The 14316-nt window shown below is 47.5% G+C and overlaps 1 protein-coding gene across 1 annotated transcript in view; it reads right to left on the bottom strand.

Moving 5' to 3' along the window:
- The window catches only part of LOC119385855 (uncharacterized), a 29264-nt gene extending 15876 nt beyond the window's left edge, over positions 1-13388 (bottom strand). The window contains exons 1-3 of the mRNA XM_049414135.1: positions 13193-13388; positions 8148-8251; positions 6632-6837 (exon numbers count right to left, since the gene is read on the bottom strand). Coding sequence (XP_049270092.1) covers positions 6632-6837; positions 8148-8251; positions 13193-13376 — 494 coding nt within the window. The 5' untranslated portion in view covers positions 13377-13388. The remainder of the gene's footprint in view (positions 1-6631; positions 6838-8147; positions 8252-13192) is intronic.
- Positions 13389-14316: the final 928 nt, after the last annotated feature.

Below are 14316 nucleotides of genomic sequence, written 5' to 3'. Positions count from 1 at the left end.
AACCTTTATGAGCCGAATATTATCTGTTGGCTTCGTACGCTTTCAAAACAAAGGGTGTGCTTGGGGCGTCTTTCTGTCGCACAACAACAATCGTCATCTATCTCGCGTGCGTTTCCATGCGTTATCGCTGCCACGCGCCCGGTACTTCAAGGCCCCGAACGGCGTTATCAGCGTGACATAACATTACTCTGGCAGGCGCCGAATTTGCATGAAAGGAAACACAAGCGAGCCAGATGACGATTGTTGTTGCGGGACAGAAAGACACCCTAAGTACACCATCTTACTCGAGAGTGTATAGTTCTGTCTCGTGCTCGATTCATTTGCTTTCTATCATGGTTAACTCATTACACAAGAGAGCATCCACGCGTTCTGCCGTGAGATAACAACCATACCTCGTTTGACAAGTTTCACATTGTCGTCCCACTGATAGAACGTGCATTTAAGGTAAGTACACAGCGGTCCACCGTTACAGGGAACATCGGAGCGCCTGGCGGCCGGTTGGCAAGGAGTTTCGCGCAGGCGCAGCGCGCTCTGCGAGTGGTGATCTTTCGTAGTCCGCTACCGTCTGCTGTCACGCTTCGAATAGTCGCGAAGCGAGCCGTCCGCGCTACGAACAAGCACCACTCATAGCATTTGAAACGCCTGCACGAAACTCGCTGCAGCCGACGGCCGGCAGTGGCGCCGACCGGCCGCCAGGCGCTCCGATGTTCCCTTTAATTAACAGTGGACCCATGCGCACATGATTACAGCCTGCCGAATGCATAGTAGTTACCGCACGTCAGCGAAAACCACCAAATGTCGAAATATTCGTCACATAGGCTGTATCCTAGTAAGCAGTCGCGTATGCATACTTTGACTCTGGTTCCGGGCAGCGGAAACCCGACGTTGTCGTAGCAGCACTCTCCCGGCGGAGGCATAGTGAGAATGCCGCCGGTCTCAGTAGTGCCGTACGCGTTGCGCATCTCGTCCGGTTGTAAGGTGGCCCCCACTTCTCGAGCGACGGCCGCCGACAGGGGAGACCCCGCGAGCAAGACGCTCCTGAGCGACGGTGGCGGCCCACGGCCGCTCTGCTGCACTTGACGCGCGTAGCCCAGAGCGCGAAGAGGCGGGCTCATGAACCACGTCACCTGCGCAGCGCAGCACGAAGGAGATGGCAATTATGAGAACTGATAAGCTCGTATTTAAAAATTATTCTTTTGGAGTGCTCTGGAGGAAAGAGGGACATTGAGCAACAGACAACAGGACAGGGAGGACGCTGGTTTTCTTACGATTTCAAATCCCGCTGAATACATTTACATGCCACGCGGAAGCAGGCGAAATGGTATCGTGGCGCAGGCGTAAAGCCGCTTATCACAGATGTGTATCGCACAAGCTTTTCACGCAGATACTTGTCCTCTTAGGGGCGAAGCTCCTTAGGGTGTGGGTCGTTCTCTCCTCTGTAGTAGTATGTATGTATGTAGCCAGCTCTAGTTTAATGAATTAATTGCTGACTAGATTGCGTTTCATGTATTTCTTAGAGCTCTAGTTTAATGAATTGCTCACTAGATGGCGTTTCATGTATTTCTTAGAGTTGCTGTTTAAAGATGACAGATGGCGCTTGGATAATGCGAATGGCGCATGTCATTGGATGCCTGCGATCGTAAAGGCGCTCGCTCTTGGCGCGCTTTCTCTTTCGCTCGGGAGCGGACACTTTCCCTGCATTTCACAGATCACAAAGCGGTGATAATGAAGGGACCACGTAAACCAACAGTACAATAAAAGTTTGATGTTTAGTATATACACGGTGTTTCACACTCTTTATATGATGTACTGGGCGAATTTCACGGAAGAGTTTCACGGTTTACCGATGATTCCTTCCGGAGCTTCGCCCCACTCATCATCATTCACCCCGTGGATATCCTGTGTTTTTTTTCATTGTCAGTAAGACAGGGGTAGCGCTAACACACTGTATCAGAGTCATTGTTGATGCTGTTGGCCTCACGAATCAATCTACTTTTTTCTTCTCTGTAGTTTCCCATAACACGAGGGATGAGAAAGAAGGGTGTGCAGTGGCATTGCTTGCAGTAGTCTACTGAGTGAACGGATATTTAGCGATAAGCTATGCCATAAAGGCAAGAGATGGCACACTACATATATTAAAATGAGCGCATTTTTTGTATGTTCAAGGTATCTAGTGGCTGTACAGTTAACGGCAGTCGAACTACGTTTAACTAGCAAGCAAGACCCCCTCCCCCCCTTGTCTACACAAACAAACCGAAGTTGTTATTGTGCATAGGCGAGTTCATCGCGATGATGAACACATAGGTTAATGGAAGCATCGCAATTACGAAAGTTTGTGCGAAGTGGAATACGGAGGAAGTGTTCACAATAGTATAACCAGCATATCCAAGCTATCAAATATCAAGTATCGTTAATCGTATCTAAGGCATAGTCTGAGGTACCGATCGCTGCCAAAATACCCCGCCAGAAAAGGGTGTTGAACTTAACCTTATGCCTGACAACGGCGTCTACAAGGCCGTGTATGCGTTCACGCTGCTCCATCATCAGGTATGTGGCACCGAGGTACAGTCCCTTGAGGTAGAGTGTGAAACCAATATACGTGCAGATGTTGGCACCGGTGACGCATATGTCATCCGATGTCAGTGGCTGAGTGACCCTGCACAATATAAAACCAATATTAGCAGCGGAGCTGTTTAAGGCGGCGGTTAGTCCATGAGCCGCGAACAGAAAATTATCATCATCATGAACCGGCACGCGCTCTCTTTGTCCTCTTCTGCTTCGCTCCCAGAACACCTTCTCCGGCAAGGGATGTAATAACTCCGATAGGCGAGACGACGAGTACAGAGAAAGAGGAAGAAAGAAAGAAAGAGAAATAAAGAAAGAGAGAACTTCTAAGGGAAAGATTTCTCCGAGAAGCGAAATTCCAACCCGCGTACTCACGATCCGGAGGCGACCGTCTTAACCACTCGGCTATTCAAGTCGCTAGCAGAGCATATCATAGCCTTGTATAGTATAGTATAGCAATGGTGGGGGGAAAGGGAAATGAGGGTAAGGAGGAGGAAGAAGAGGGGCGAGAGTAAAGCATAGCACAGAAAGAATGAGAAGGAGGGAAAGAGAGAGAACGAAAGGCAGAAAGCGAGAGAATCAAAGGAAGAAAGAGAAAGAAAGACAGACAGCGAAAGATAAACAAACATTATATATATATATATATATATATATATATATATATATATATATATATATATATATATATATATATATATATATATATTGTACTTAATATGTTTCGTGCCCACTAAGGCTTGTTTCATGAAGTCCACTTGTTTTGACTTCTCTTCGTCTTTCTGTAGCGCTGTTGGGTTTTTTTTTCCTAGGCATTTGCTGAACTATGCCTCATTTCAACCTTGTAACCCCCCCCCCTTATGTAATGCCCTGTTTAGGGTCCTTAAGGGTTAATAAATGATGATATATATATATATATATATATATATATATATATATATGATGAGGAAGCAAGATATAGAAGCAAACACAAACAAAAAAGACCAACTATAAAAGCAAAGAGAAATAGAAAGAAATAGAGGAAGGAAGGAAGAAAAAATTTGCAAAATTTAGCAAAACAGCGATAACCAGGATTACTTGGGTACCCATCGGCTCCGCTCTATCTTTATTATTGCGCCTCCAGTACAAGCTACGCTAATTTCTTTTAAAGGGACCGACAACTGCCCAGAACATGAAATGATGACTTCGCTGATGGAAAGATTGTCCGTCGCACTGACTCAAACCAAACCTGTCTTTTTTTTTTTCGTGAGAGGTCGATTTATGTTTTTATTTCTTAATTGAAAGTCGCGAAAAATGACCTGCGGCGCCTCTGGCGGCAAGAACATGAACGATCCGATGTACCCGGCCACGTGACCGTTGCTTGCTGTACGCGGTCGACGAATTTTTTGTTAGTATTGAAATATTATTCGTTTCTTTATGTTAGAAGGTATTACTCCATAAAAATGTACATATAGGCCTGCGTTAGTAGTATGCATTAAAGTGGCGCTGCCTTCGCGTGACGTAATGATCCCATGCTCGTCAGCGCGTCTTGAGCAAATTTTCAGCGTGCTCATGCAACCGTTCACGCAGTGTCCAGGTCGCTAAGATTTTGGAGCGACATAGTTTCGCTACCTACACTTTGTCTCAGAAATGATGCGCGCTGCTACTCGGCGCGGCCGTGCATATGCATAGTGCCGTTTTCGATGACTTGGCTTGGTTCGTGCATCGAGAGAGTAACGGCGCCAGGACAAGCCACCCATGACCAAAGCGCAGGCAACCTTGGACGCATGCGCGCACAACGCGGTACAAGTAAAGGGAATGTGTAAAATGCCACATCATCTCATTCTAACAGCTTCTTATTTTCTAAAATAGTTGAAAAGCTCTAAATAAAGGTGGTTAAATATAGTTGCAGGAACTCCTGCGAAAGCAGAGCAACGATAGCTTTCACAAATCGCGAGAAGGGCTGGCAACATCGCTATCAATTCTCAGCGTTGCTTTGCTGGAGGAAAAGTACGTCCGTGTTTAGAGCCTTCCAGATCGAAAAATACTGTTTGTAAATTGCGTGCGTTTGGGATTTACTACTGCAGCTACAAACACTGCGAAGGGTGAGCTTTCTGTCGCGCCGTAAAAAAATGGGTCGAGAAAAATCAGTTGTCGGTCCCTTTAAGATATGGGCTGTCATGCTGCGAGACAAACATAATATGCCTATAAGAGATACCGTTCTGGGTTGCTGTACACCTATTTTAACTGTTTTGTTTCGTTGTGTACTTGGAGTACGGTACAGTAGCAATGTGACTACTGTATAACAACACACACACACACAACACACACACACACACACACACACACACACACACACACACACACACACACACACACACACACACACACACACACACACACACACACACACACACACACACACACACACACACACACACACACACACCACCGAAGTCTCTATGCGATGAAAATCACGGAGCCTATGGTCGGATACAACTTAAAAAGTCCGTATGGTTTCCTGAAGGCGGTGCCATGGCACCGTTCTTATGATCGGACTTCACGGCTTCGCGCCATTGGGCCGTTGGAATGGTATGACGGCATCTGCCCTGCTTTCTTCGCCCTCAACGTTCCGCGAAACGCACCAGATGCGGCGACAGCCCTGCCGTAGTGTCCTGGACCCTTCAAAGCTGTCAAGTCCGCTCGTCAATCGCCTTGGACACGCTTGGCTGAGTTTGACGCTTTTATGGCCTGAAAATGAACTATTTGCCGTCCAGGCTGCTCGGAGGAGGCAGTCGCTTGTGCATTACTTTGTTCGGGCTTCTGCGAGATGCACCGAATAATTGGCCGAGCGCCGGAGATTCCTCATCGGGCACCTTTTCCACATTACGTGGTGGCTGCGACTTTGGGACCCTGCCGGCGGCTAGCCGTCGCCTACACCGGCGACGCATCGACGCAAGGAAAGACTTGCAACTGTCAACACACCTGACGTCACGGCCAATTTTCAGGAATGTGCGCCGAAGTAATCCGTTCATTGTGTGTATGGTGTCTTTTGTTCGCCTCCCAGCCACCGTCCGTCGTCCAGGTGCGCCGCTTCTCTCTTTCCTGGAGTGCGAAGGAGGCGGTGCTTACTTTTCGTTTAGTGGGCGGAGATGAAGACAACGTGTTTGATTGGACTGTCCTGGACTTGATTGTTTTCTCCAGCAGGAAATCACGGGATGGTCCAGGCTTTATAACGCGAGCGTCGGGACGCTCCAAGCATGCTACGACGAAGCTACGACAGGCTACTAGAAGCCACCATGAGGCTTCTACACCCTACCAAATCATCATGTAAATAAACGTTCCTGTTATCAACTCCGGCTCCTGAGCTCGATTTCTCCCTGAGGCCTGGCTGCTCCCCGGTCCTATGGGCAGACCCCCGATCACATCACCGTCATGAGCCAGACTGCCGGTGCCACCGTCATGAGCCGGACTGCCGGTGCACCGGCAGTCTGGCTCATGACGTCAGTCTGGAGCGCGCGCCCATAGGTGCAGGATTGTGTGCATCCGCTTTTGAGGAGGAAATGCCGCGGACTTCTAAAGTTGTGTCTGACTACAGGCAAGAATCATTTCGCTAGCGTCATCAAGCTATACTTGATGACTCTAGTAAAAAAAAAAAATAACCGAGCAGCTTTTTAAAGCGGGAAAGTGGTTGCTGGCAGCTGCTGCACGCTTAGTGAAACCGGCGTGTTCATAAGATATATGCTCAAAGTAGTGTGGGAGGTAAAAATCTGCGAACCATGGAAGCGAGGTAAAAAGCAATTTGTGCCGCTATAAAAGCTGCTCAGGTGCGACGTAAAAAGAAGAAAAAAAGAAAAAAGTAAAGCGAGGTGCACCATAAGCTTTTACGCACATCCACCGAAAATTGGCACGGCACGTGTATAGGCCTCACAGCGAAATGGATTCTCTTTCCTGACTCTCGCTGTATATCGTATTTTGTGTGGGGGACGAATAGCAATCGGAGCACTTTAGAAAAAGCGAAACCGATCACTTATTATTTCCTTCTACGTCTGGAACGCGAGTATAAGTTTCTCCTGTCAACAACCCTCACTCGGCAGCGACGAGACAGTAGAGGAGGCATCTTTGTGGTATTTCGATGTTCTTGGGAAGCCCGGATGTCCCGCTGCTGTACGCGATCATGGCGACATCGTCTGCACAGATGGTGCTGCTCCAGTTGTCACGGAAGTGCTCCTCATTCGCCCACTGCGGAGGCGACACGCACGTGAAGCCCGGCAGCTGGTCCACAGACAGCGCACCCTGTTGAAAAATAAAAATGACGAAAGAATGTGACGAGAATTTGTACCAAAATGAAGCGATACATATACATATACATATCCGGGACATGACGGTGACGGCGACGGCAAAAATCCGCCGAGAGTGTCCATATAATTGCTATCGCAATAAAACGCTTGCGTGGAGTCACTTGTGCGATGGTTGACTGTAATAGACGTTCTGGACTGCGCCTTCCGCGCTGATACCCGCATGCACAATCCTTGTACGTACAACTAAATCGCGTTCTTCGGCTATAGTTGGTACATGGTCTGACAAATTTTGGAGGCACAAATGAACGAGGACGAGAAATGACAGTTCTGGGGCCGACAAAACTGGTGACAATACTGGCAGCAGTCCTGCATTCCTTGTCCTCGTTTCTTTGTGCCTTTAAACTTTGCCAGACCTTGTACGTACGCTTGAGTTCGTATATGCGTACAGTGCTTCTGGATATTCTCACTTTTTGGCTACTTTTTCTTATTTTCTTTCCAATGGAGGAACAAATTCGTAATTCTGGAATAACCGCGGCTCTGACTTAGCCTATCTTCTCGCGTTTCCACATCTGAATAATAACAGGCACTCTTAACTGGGCATCCACACAAGCTCAGCGTACACAGACAGACGCGTGTGACTGCGTGCGCCAGCGCAGCTGCTCTGGATGCCCTAAACACTAAGAGCGAGCTTTATTACTGCGTACGTTGCGTGCGTAAGAACGCTTTGTAGTAAAGCATGTAGTAAAGCACATAGTAAATCGTATAAATGATGCATGTGTAGTAAAGCGTGTGTAGTATGCATATATTAAATATTCGTTAATAATAAACCCGCAGTTAATGAGTGCATTGCACGTGTACTATCTGAGCATTTGTGAAGCTTTAACACTGAGAAGCATGGTAAGTATGTAGGGAAAAAAAAGCTATTAATGCTTTTTCAGATGCAATTGGCACAAGACAGTGTATACCTGCGTATCTGACCGGGCCACGCCGCTTGCAAGACTTAAGCAACTCTAGCGTTCACCTCCGTTATAGATAAATCTCCCATAAATTATGTACAGTACCTCAATCTGTCCTTTTATACTTTTAGACGGCACCGAAAGCGTGAGGGCATAGGGAAAACTGAATATAGGCTGCGTTTCGTGATGGTTTATAGCGTAGTGCACATGATGATACAAGAAAGAAACACCATGAAGCTTAATTGGCTGTATATTTACTCCTTTAGTGAAAACTCGTTCGAGGGTTGAACACCCACGGAGCTCGCTCTAAAGAAATCTCACTGCTGTGGCATGTATTATGTATAGTCACCTTGAGCTTCAGCTCTGGTAGCAAAGGAATCAGCCTATCGGCTGTTCCCGAATCGGTGAGGAGGTGCGTGATGTCCAGCGACTTGATGCTGGCCAAGTGCTCCGCTGAAAAAAACAAAAGATGGCTAACAAGAAACGAAAATAGTTTTTCGCGCATGCAAAACACTGCAGTGTTAACAATATGTTCAGCCACAGGTGGTCGCTCTGGTCCCCACACTTAAAAGCAATGGTCTCAATCTCAACCAGCTACTGGGCCGGGCCGCAGTCACGAAATTTCATTCCGCAAGGGCCGGGACAGCGATGAAGGCCGGAGCGAGAAGCAGAAAAGGGAAGGGGGGGAGGTGTTTGAAAGAAGCTATAGGCCTTTCCCATAAACAGGGCTCCATGTTTTCGGATGAATTCGAAAAAATCCGATAAACACTCGTCGGGAAAATTTTTGACAATTCGGATTTCAACGGCCAATGTGACCCTTTTTCGTTCTTTATCGAAAGCCCATGTTCTAAGTGGTCAGGTCATTGATACTGCAGAATAATGGCGGCACTGGGGCGCGCCAGACGACATCAAATATTGATACATCGGCCGGTTTGACCGATATGAAATTTACCTCACGTCACCGGTGTCTCGAAGACCGCAACCATCACACATTCAACAAAGGGCTTGTCGCACACAGAGCGAGATACGTCAGCGTATGTATTGCCCCCAGGAGCGCGAGACGACATCTTGATGCAGTTAAAACTCGATCTAACGAAACCCGATTTTATGAAGTTCCCGATATAACGAAGAAATTTCTATTCCCCGGCAAATGCCCACAGGGTTCAGTGCTGCCATCAACCCGAACTAACGAACTAATTTGGCCACCAAACCCGTTTTAACGAAGTTTTCCTGAAATAACAGGGTAAAAAAGCGGTGATTTCCGTCTAATTCTGACCGAGACTGGTTTTTCTTCGAGCAGGCGCTCTAACGCTATCGCGTTCAAACATCTATAGGTGCCATAGTTACGGCCCTAGCTTTGCTTTGATGAGGCTGCACGCCATGACAGTCCACGGAACAACGGACTTGGCAGCAGGTAGCGTTCTTATACGTATGGGATGGCCCTAGAGACGGCGGTGTTTGCTTTGGTTATTTCATGGTTTATGCGACGGATGGCAATGGTCATCGCCCCTCATCTATCTATCGGCCTGCTGACACAGTCGCTGCATTCGTTCTCCGCCTCATCGCATATCAGTAAGCAGTCATAACTCAACCTGACGTGATCTACCTGACTTGCATCGCCCAGACATGGTGTCCCTTACGTTAGGACTGCCCTCGGGCCACCCTGGAGCCGCCCGCGCGAACTTTTCAGACGCGCAGACATGTGTTGCCGACAAAAATAATGCCGTGGTATCTTCAGGGTGCTGCTTTGCTACAGTTTTAAATTTCGAAGGAGCAAAAAATCTTTTTCTCTATTTTACGAAATTCCCGGTTCAGCGAAGGAACTGGAGCGTCCCCGTCACTTCGTTAAATCGAGTTTCATATGTATGCAGTCCCCTGGCTGCACTGGGGCGCGCCATAAGACATCAAATATAAGGACCGCGCAAAGTATGCTTTCGTCTATTACAACAGCTATAAAGTTGTAATACGCACAAACGTAGGTCTTTTGTATTCAACTATTTGTGTTTGTGTGTGTATGTGTTTGTGCGTTCAAGCTTTCTAGACAACTAAAATACGCTTCGTGTGTTCTGGTGTTTTCCTGTTCAGATGTCCTTTCATCTGAGATATCGGAGTATTGGCAATAATGCAAAATTAAACTCCGAATTTCGGATAATTGGGAATTTACAAGAAATAAACCCCGATAAACGCCGAATCCCCACCAAAAAAAATAATAAACTCCAAAAAACACCCTCCGAATTTCAAGAAAAATAAACTCCGAAAACACGGAGCCCTACCCATGTCACATGTGTACATATATGGGTCATTTCTGAAGGGCATTTGGTGTCAGAGAATTCCAACAACATATCGATACCGATCTGCAGAATGACCAATATCTGGACGCCGATTCTGTAATACAGACTTTTTGTTCCACCTCATGGGGTGCCTTACGAAAAAAAAAAAAAAAAACACGCCATGTCCAGGAAGTGAATGATGACAGATGAGCTGGCGAGCCCTCCGCCCCGCCACCTTGTCTTCTTCGTTCATGTTATTAGTATCCTTATGTTTTGTTCTTTTTCTTTCAAGAATTAATGATCGAGTGATCACATGAGCGCATCATTAAGCTTTTCCTAACGTTGAGGTGTGAGCGATCGTTTAGACAGGTATGAGACGCGGCCTAACCATATGTGTTTTTGCCTGCGTTAATGTCACCATCATCAAGGTGTTCGAAAAAGAAGAGGAAGAAGACTTCTCTTCCGCGCGAGCGTGAGCATGCTATAGTTGGCTATGCTATATGTGGTTTTGCCTGTGTTAACGTCGTCATCAAGGCGCTCGAAGAACAAGAGGAAGAAGACTTCTCTTTCGCGCGAGCTGCGCCTGTAGCGGTCGCCTCTGGAACAAAGGTTACGCGTACGGCGCGGGACATTGCCCCAGCTTAAGAACCTGGCGAGCCAGCTCCTAAAAACGCTTGAAACCAGTCACGTCTGCGTAGTGTATACCCGAACAAAGTGTTATTAATCGCAATAGGCGAGAAAATAATGCGAGTGCCATTTAGCAAAGTCACAAGACTTCCGTCACAAGGTCATAAAAAGATGTGGGACGAAGGCAGTCACGTGCGGGCGCGGGCCGTTGCCAGAAAGGTCCACGAGCCGCGCGTTTGAGACCCCTGCTTTAATTAAAGCCTGTCTCGTTTTCTTTTCTTTCATTCAGCTTAAGTTAACCTTGGTGTCACCTTGTTGTATAATGAATGGCATGTTGAAATCTTTCAAGTGCAATTCTTTATCAACCGTCAATATAAGTTTGCCCCCCCCCTTTTTTTTTAAATCCTTGAGCATTCGTATTGTTGCGCAAAGTCACTATTGGGACACTGAGTTCAGACGTGATTACGTTGTTTCGCGATCGTTACGAGACACCTCGCCTCACGTCACACCGTATTGCAACACGACATTTGAAAAAACCTATTAGGAATTTCTACGCTGTCATCATTTTTTAACGAGTTTCCTGAAAATATTCTTGAGAAACAGCGAAACGTGGCTTACTTGATGCGTTACTGTCATTATGGAGCTGAAACTTTGTTTCTCTTGTGTAGGAGTTTTTAAAATTACACCAGGACGAGATTTCGCAATGTTTGACGGTGTCATCGTCTTGTCGTCTACCGAAGTGTCGGGCCTAGCCATGCAAACCGTTTCTTGGTTGTGACAGGCCATACTATATTGTGCTGTTACGGCGCACGGTTACTGTTACTGATCTTACAATATTGCTTGGTTTGAAAGCGCACTGACACTTGAAAGAGCTCGAGGTAAAGAAAGAACAAGGTGGCAGCTGCAAAAGATTAAAGCGAATTCGAGAATGCAGTTTTAAATGCGAATGCATTTCTTAGTCGGGCTATGTCAGGCGTCCGGCGTTGTCCGCGCGCCCCTCCGCTCTCACTCCCTCTCCCATAGCAACAGCTGCGGGCGCGCGCGCTTATCCTCGCCCCTAGCAACCGGAGCAGGTGGTGCGGGTGGAGTAGCGGAGAGTGAGTGGATAGGAGGAGCGCGCTCTGGCGTGTGAGGGCGCTCGCATCGCGGGAGCTCGGCGGAGCTCCCGCGTGTGTGGAGAGAGTGTAGGAGAGGGTACGTGCAGTGTTTCGCCGCTCCTTCTCTCGCCGTTCACTCTCTCTCCTCCCTGCGCCACCGCCTCAATGCAGTGCGTTTGAAACGCGTTTGTAGCGTTTGTGCTGCCTTGGCACAGTCTGAAAACAGCGCGTTCTAAACGCGTTTGTGCTGCATTGAAGGCGATGGCAACATCCCTGAGGTGATTACGAACGCACGTAGGAAGCGTTCGTTGAAAGAGGCGCCCAAAAGGGAGACACTTGAGCGCGTCGATGTGTCCAGCTTTACGCCATTAAAATTACTACGCCGTGTACTCTCGGCGCAAGAAATGCATTCGCATTTCCTCACGATTCCCTTCGGGAAGGTGGGGGCATTTTCTTTTTTCAATATATACGAGCGTTGCCTGCCAAAAAGAAGTATTCTGAACAGCAGAAATATGACTTGTTGATTTGTCTTGTTTTACTCACGTTACTGAATCCCCCCCCCTTTTTTTTTGCTGTACAACAAAAGAAAAACAGATTATTAGAGCTTACCTATCGCCTCAGTCGGTCAACGGCACCATGTGTATGAAGCGTTGCAATACTTAATGGCATATATATTATAGAACATATCGTCTCTTCTATTTCGCGGCCTCCTGTGAGCGCAGTCGCTTACACGTACTTTCCCCGAAGCAATATTGTGTTGTGAAAGTATTTCTATTCATCTACGCGTGCGGGTAAATCGATGGAGGATTTTCTTTTAAATTTAGAAGTGAAAACATTCAAAGGTAGGCTGAAATAGAGCCGGCTATCCCGACAACTTCAGATCAAAACTCAATTAACAAATAACTTAGACAAGAAAAGGGAAGGTAAAAAAGTAATCAAAACACTATAAACTCGTAAGATTGCAAGCGTGCAGAGAAACCCTCCGTCGGCAGGGTCCGAAACATATAGGGTAGTCACTCATCGGCACTGCGAATAGAGCCCATACAAGTATTTTTCATGCACATAAATATAAGATGACATCGCCTCTTCTTGCGATTCGACGCAAGAAGAGGCGTCGTTTTCGTGTGTGTCTGAGTAGGGCGATGCAAAATTCAACTATGTACAAACAACTATATACCTTACCTTGGCTCTTTAAGATTGTCATGTGATCAGAGTTTGCATGGTCGAGCAACGCGAAGCAGGCATGAATTCTAAATGTACTATGATTTGCGTTCGCTAATAAGGAGAGAGAGAGAGAGAGAGACGTGATATGCGATTATAATTTCTAATTGCGAACTTGTGGTGAGTGGAACTTTCGGCAATGGGATGCACATGGGATCCAATGTTGGCGGATTGCTTACCCTGCGTGAAGTCTCCGACTATGATGACCGTGGCTCCGGTGAAAATCACGGCGCACAGGGCGACTAGGCCGTCGACGCTGGAGCTGCAGAAGCGCGTGTACACGCGGTCACCCCTGCCGAGCCCGAGAGCCTGCAGGCCGGCCGCGCAGGATTTCAAGCGCCGCAGCATCTCGACGTGGGACATTGCTCTGTCGCGGTATAGCTGCAGGTCAGTAAAAGGAAACGGCACAAGCATAAGGCGGTGGCTTGGTCTTGATATGTGGATGTGCATATTGGAACAAATAGCGTGTACAAGATCTGGGGCTCTATGAGATCCATGACAGAGAGAGAGAGAGGATTTTTGCCGCTGCCGTCATATTCTGTGCAAAATTCCAAATCGATAACATCGCCTCACGCGTCGTTATATGTGCGAGCGAAAGCGCGCGAGCGTTGCCGACGGACCCCGCTCAAGCAGAGATGAAACGAGTTGGCCGTCTCCGTCGACCGCATTAGGCAAGAGCTGGAGAGGGGGGGGGGAGGGTTGCGCGGATCTGGCGGGAAATGACCGACCAGGTGTGGTCGCTCGCGCCGTACCCCGAATCTTTACAGGGGATCGGCGAAAGACTCATAGCTTTGCACGTGTTTTACTCTCATAGCAAAGTTTGAATTGAAGCCAAATGACAGCTAAGAAGCTAATTGAAATGAAGCTAAGACAGCGCGAACGTCACTTCGCTCTCTGCAGCGGCTCGTGTTTAGAATTCTAAATATTAGCCTTACTTCGTATCATATTCCAGTTTGTTGCTATCGCATTCATTCCTACGCCGTTGTGGGGAAACTGACTTTTTTAACACGAACGTGTTTTATGCCGGGGTCCACAAGACTTCAGTGACGTATTTCCGTCACGGAAATGACGTAGAAAAAATATACATGATCAGATGGCAAAGAAAAAGAGTTCCGTCAACGGGCATCGAACCCACGACCGCACGGTCAGCAACAACAGATGCCGGGCACGCTATCCACTGCGCCACGGTCACGGACTCCAGAGGCTTTACAAACGCGTCTTTTATATCTACCACTCTCCCGGTCGGCGGGGTGGTGTTGCACTCTGGGAGCAGTAAAATAAATTCGTCATTACTGTGGCCTCC

The sequence above is a fragment of the Rhipicephalus sanguineus genome, chromosome 3 (genome assembly GCF_013339695.2).
Source record: "Rhipicephalus sanguineus isolate Rsan-2018 chromosome 3, BIME_Rsan_1.4, whole genome shotgun sequence".
NCBI classification, from domain to species: domain Eukaryota; kingdom Metazoa; phylum Arthropoda; class Arachnida; order Ixodida; family Ixodidae; genus Rhipicephalus; species Rhipicephalus sanguineus.
Note: the sequence above shows the minus strand (reverse complement) of the source record. Positions and strands in the feature narration are given on the sequence as shown.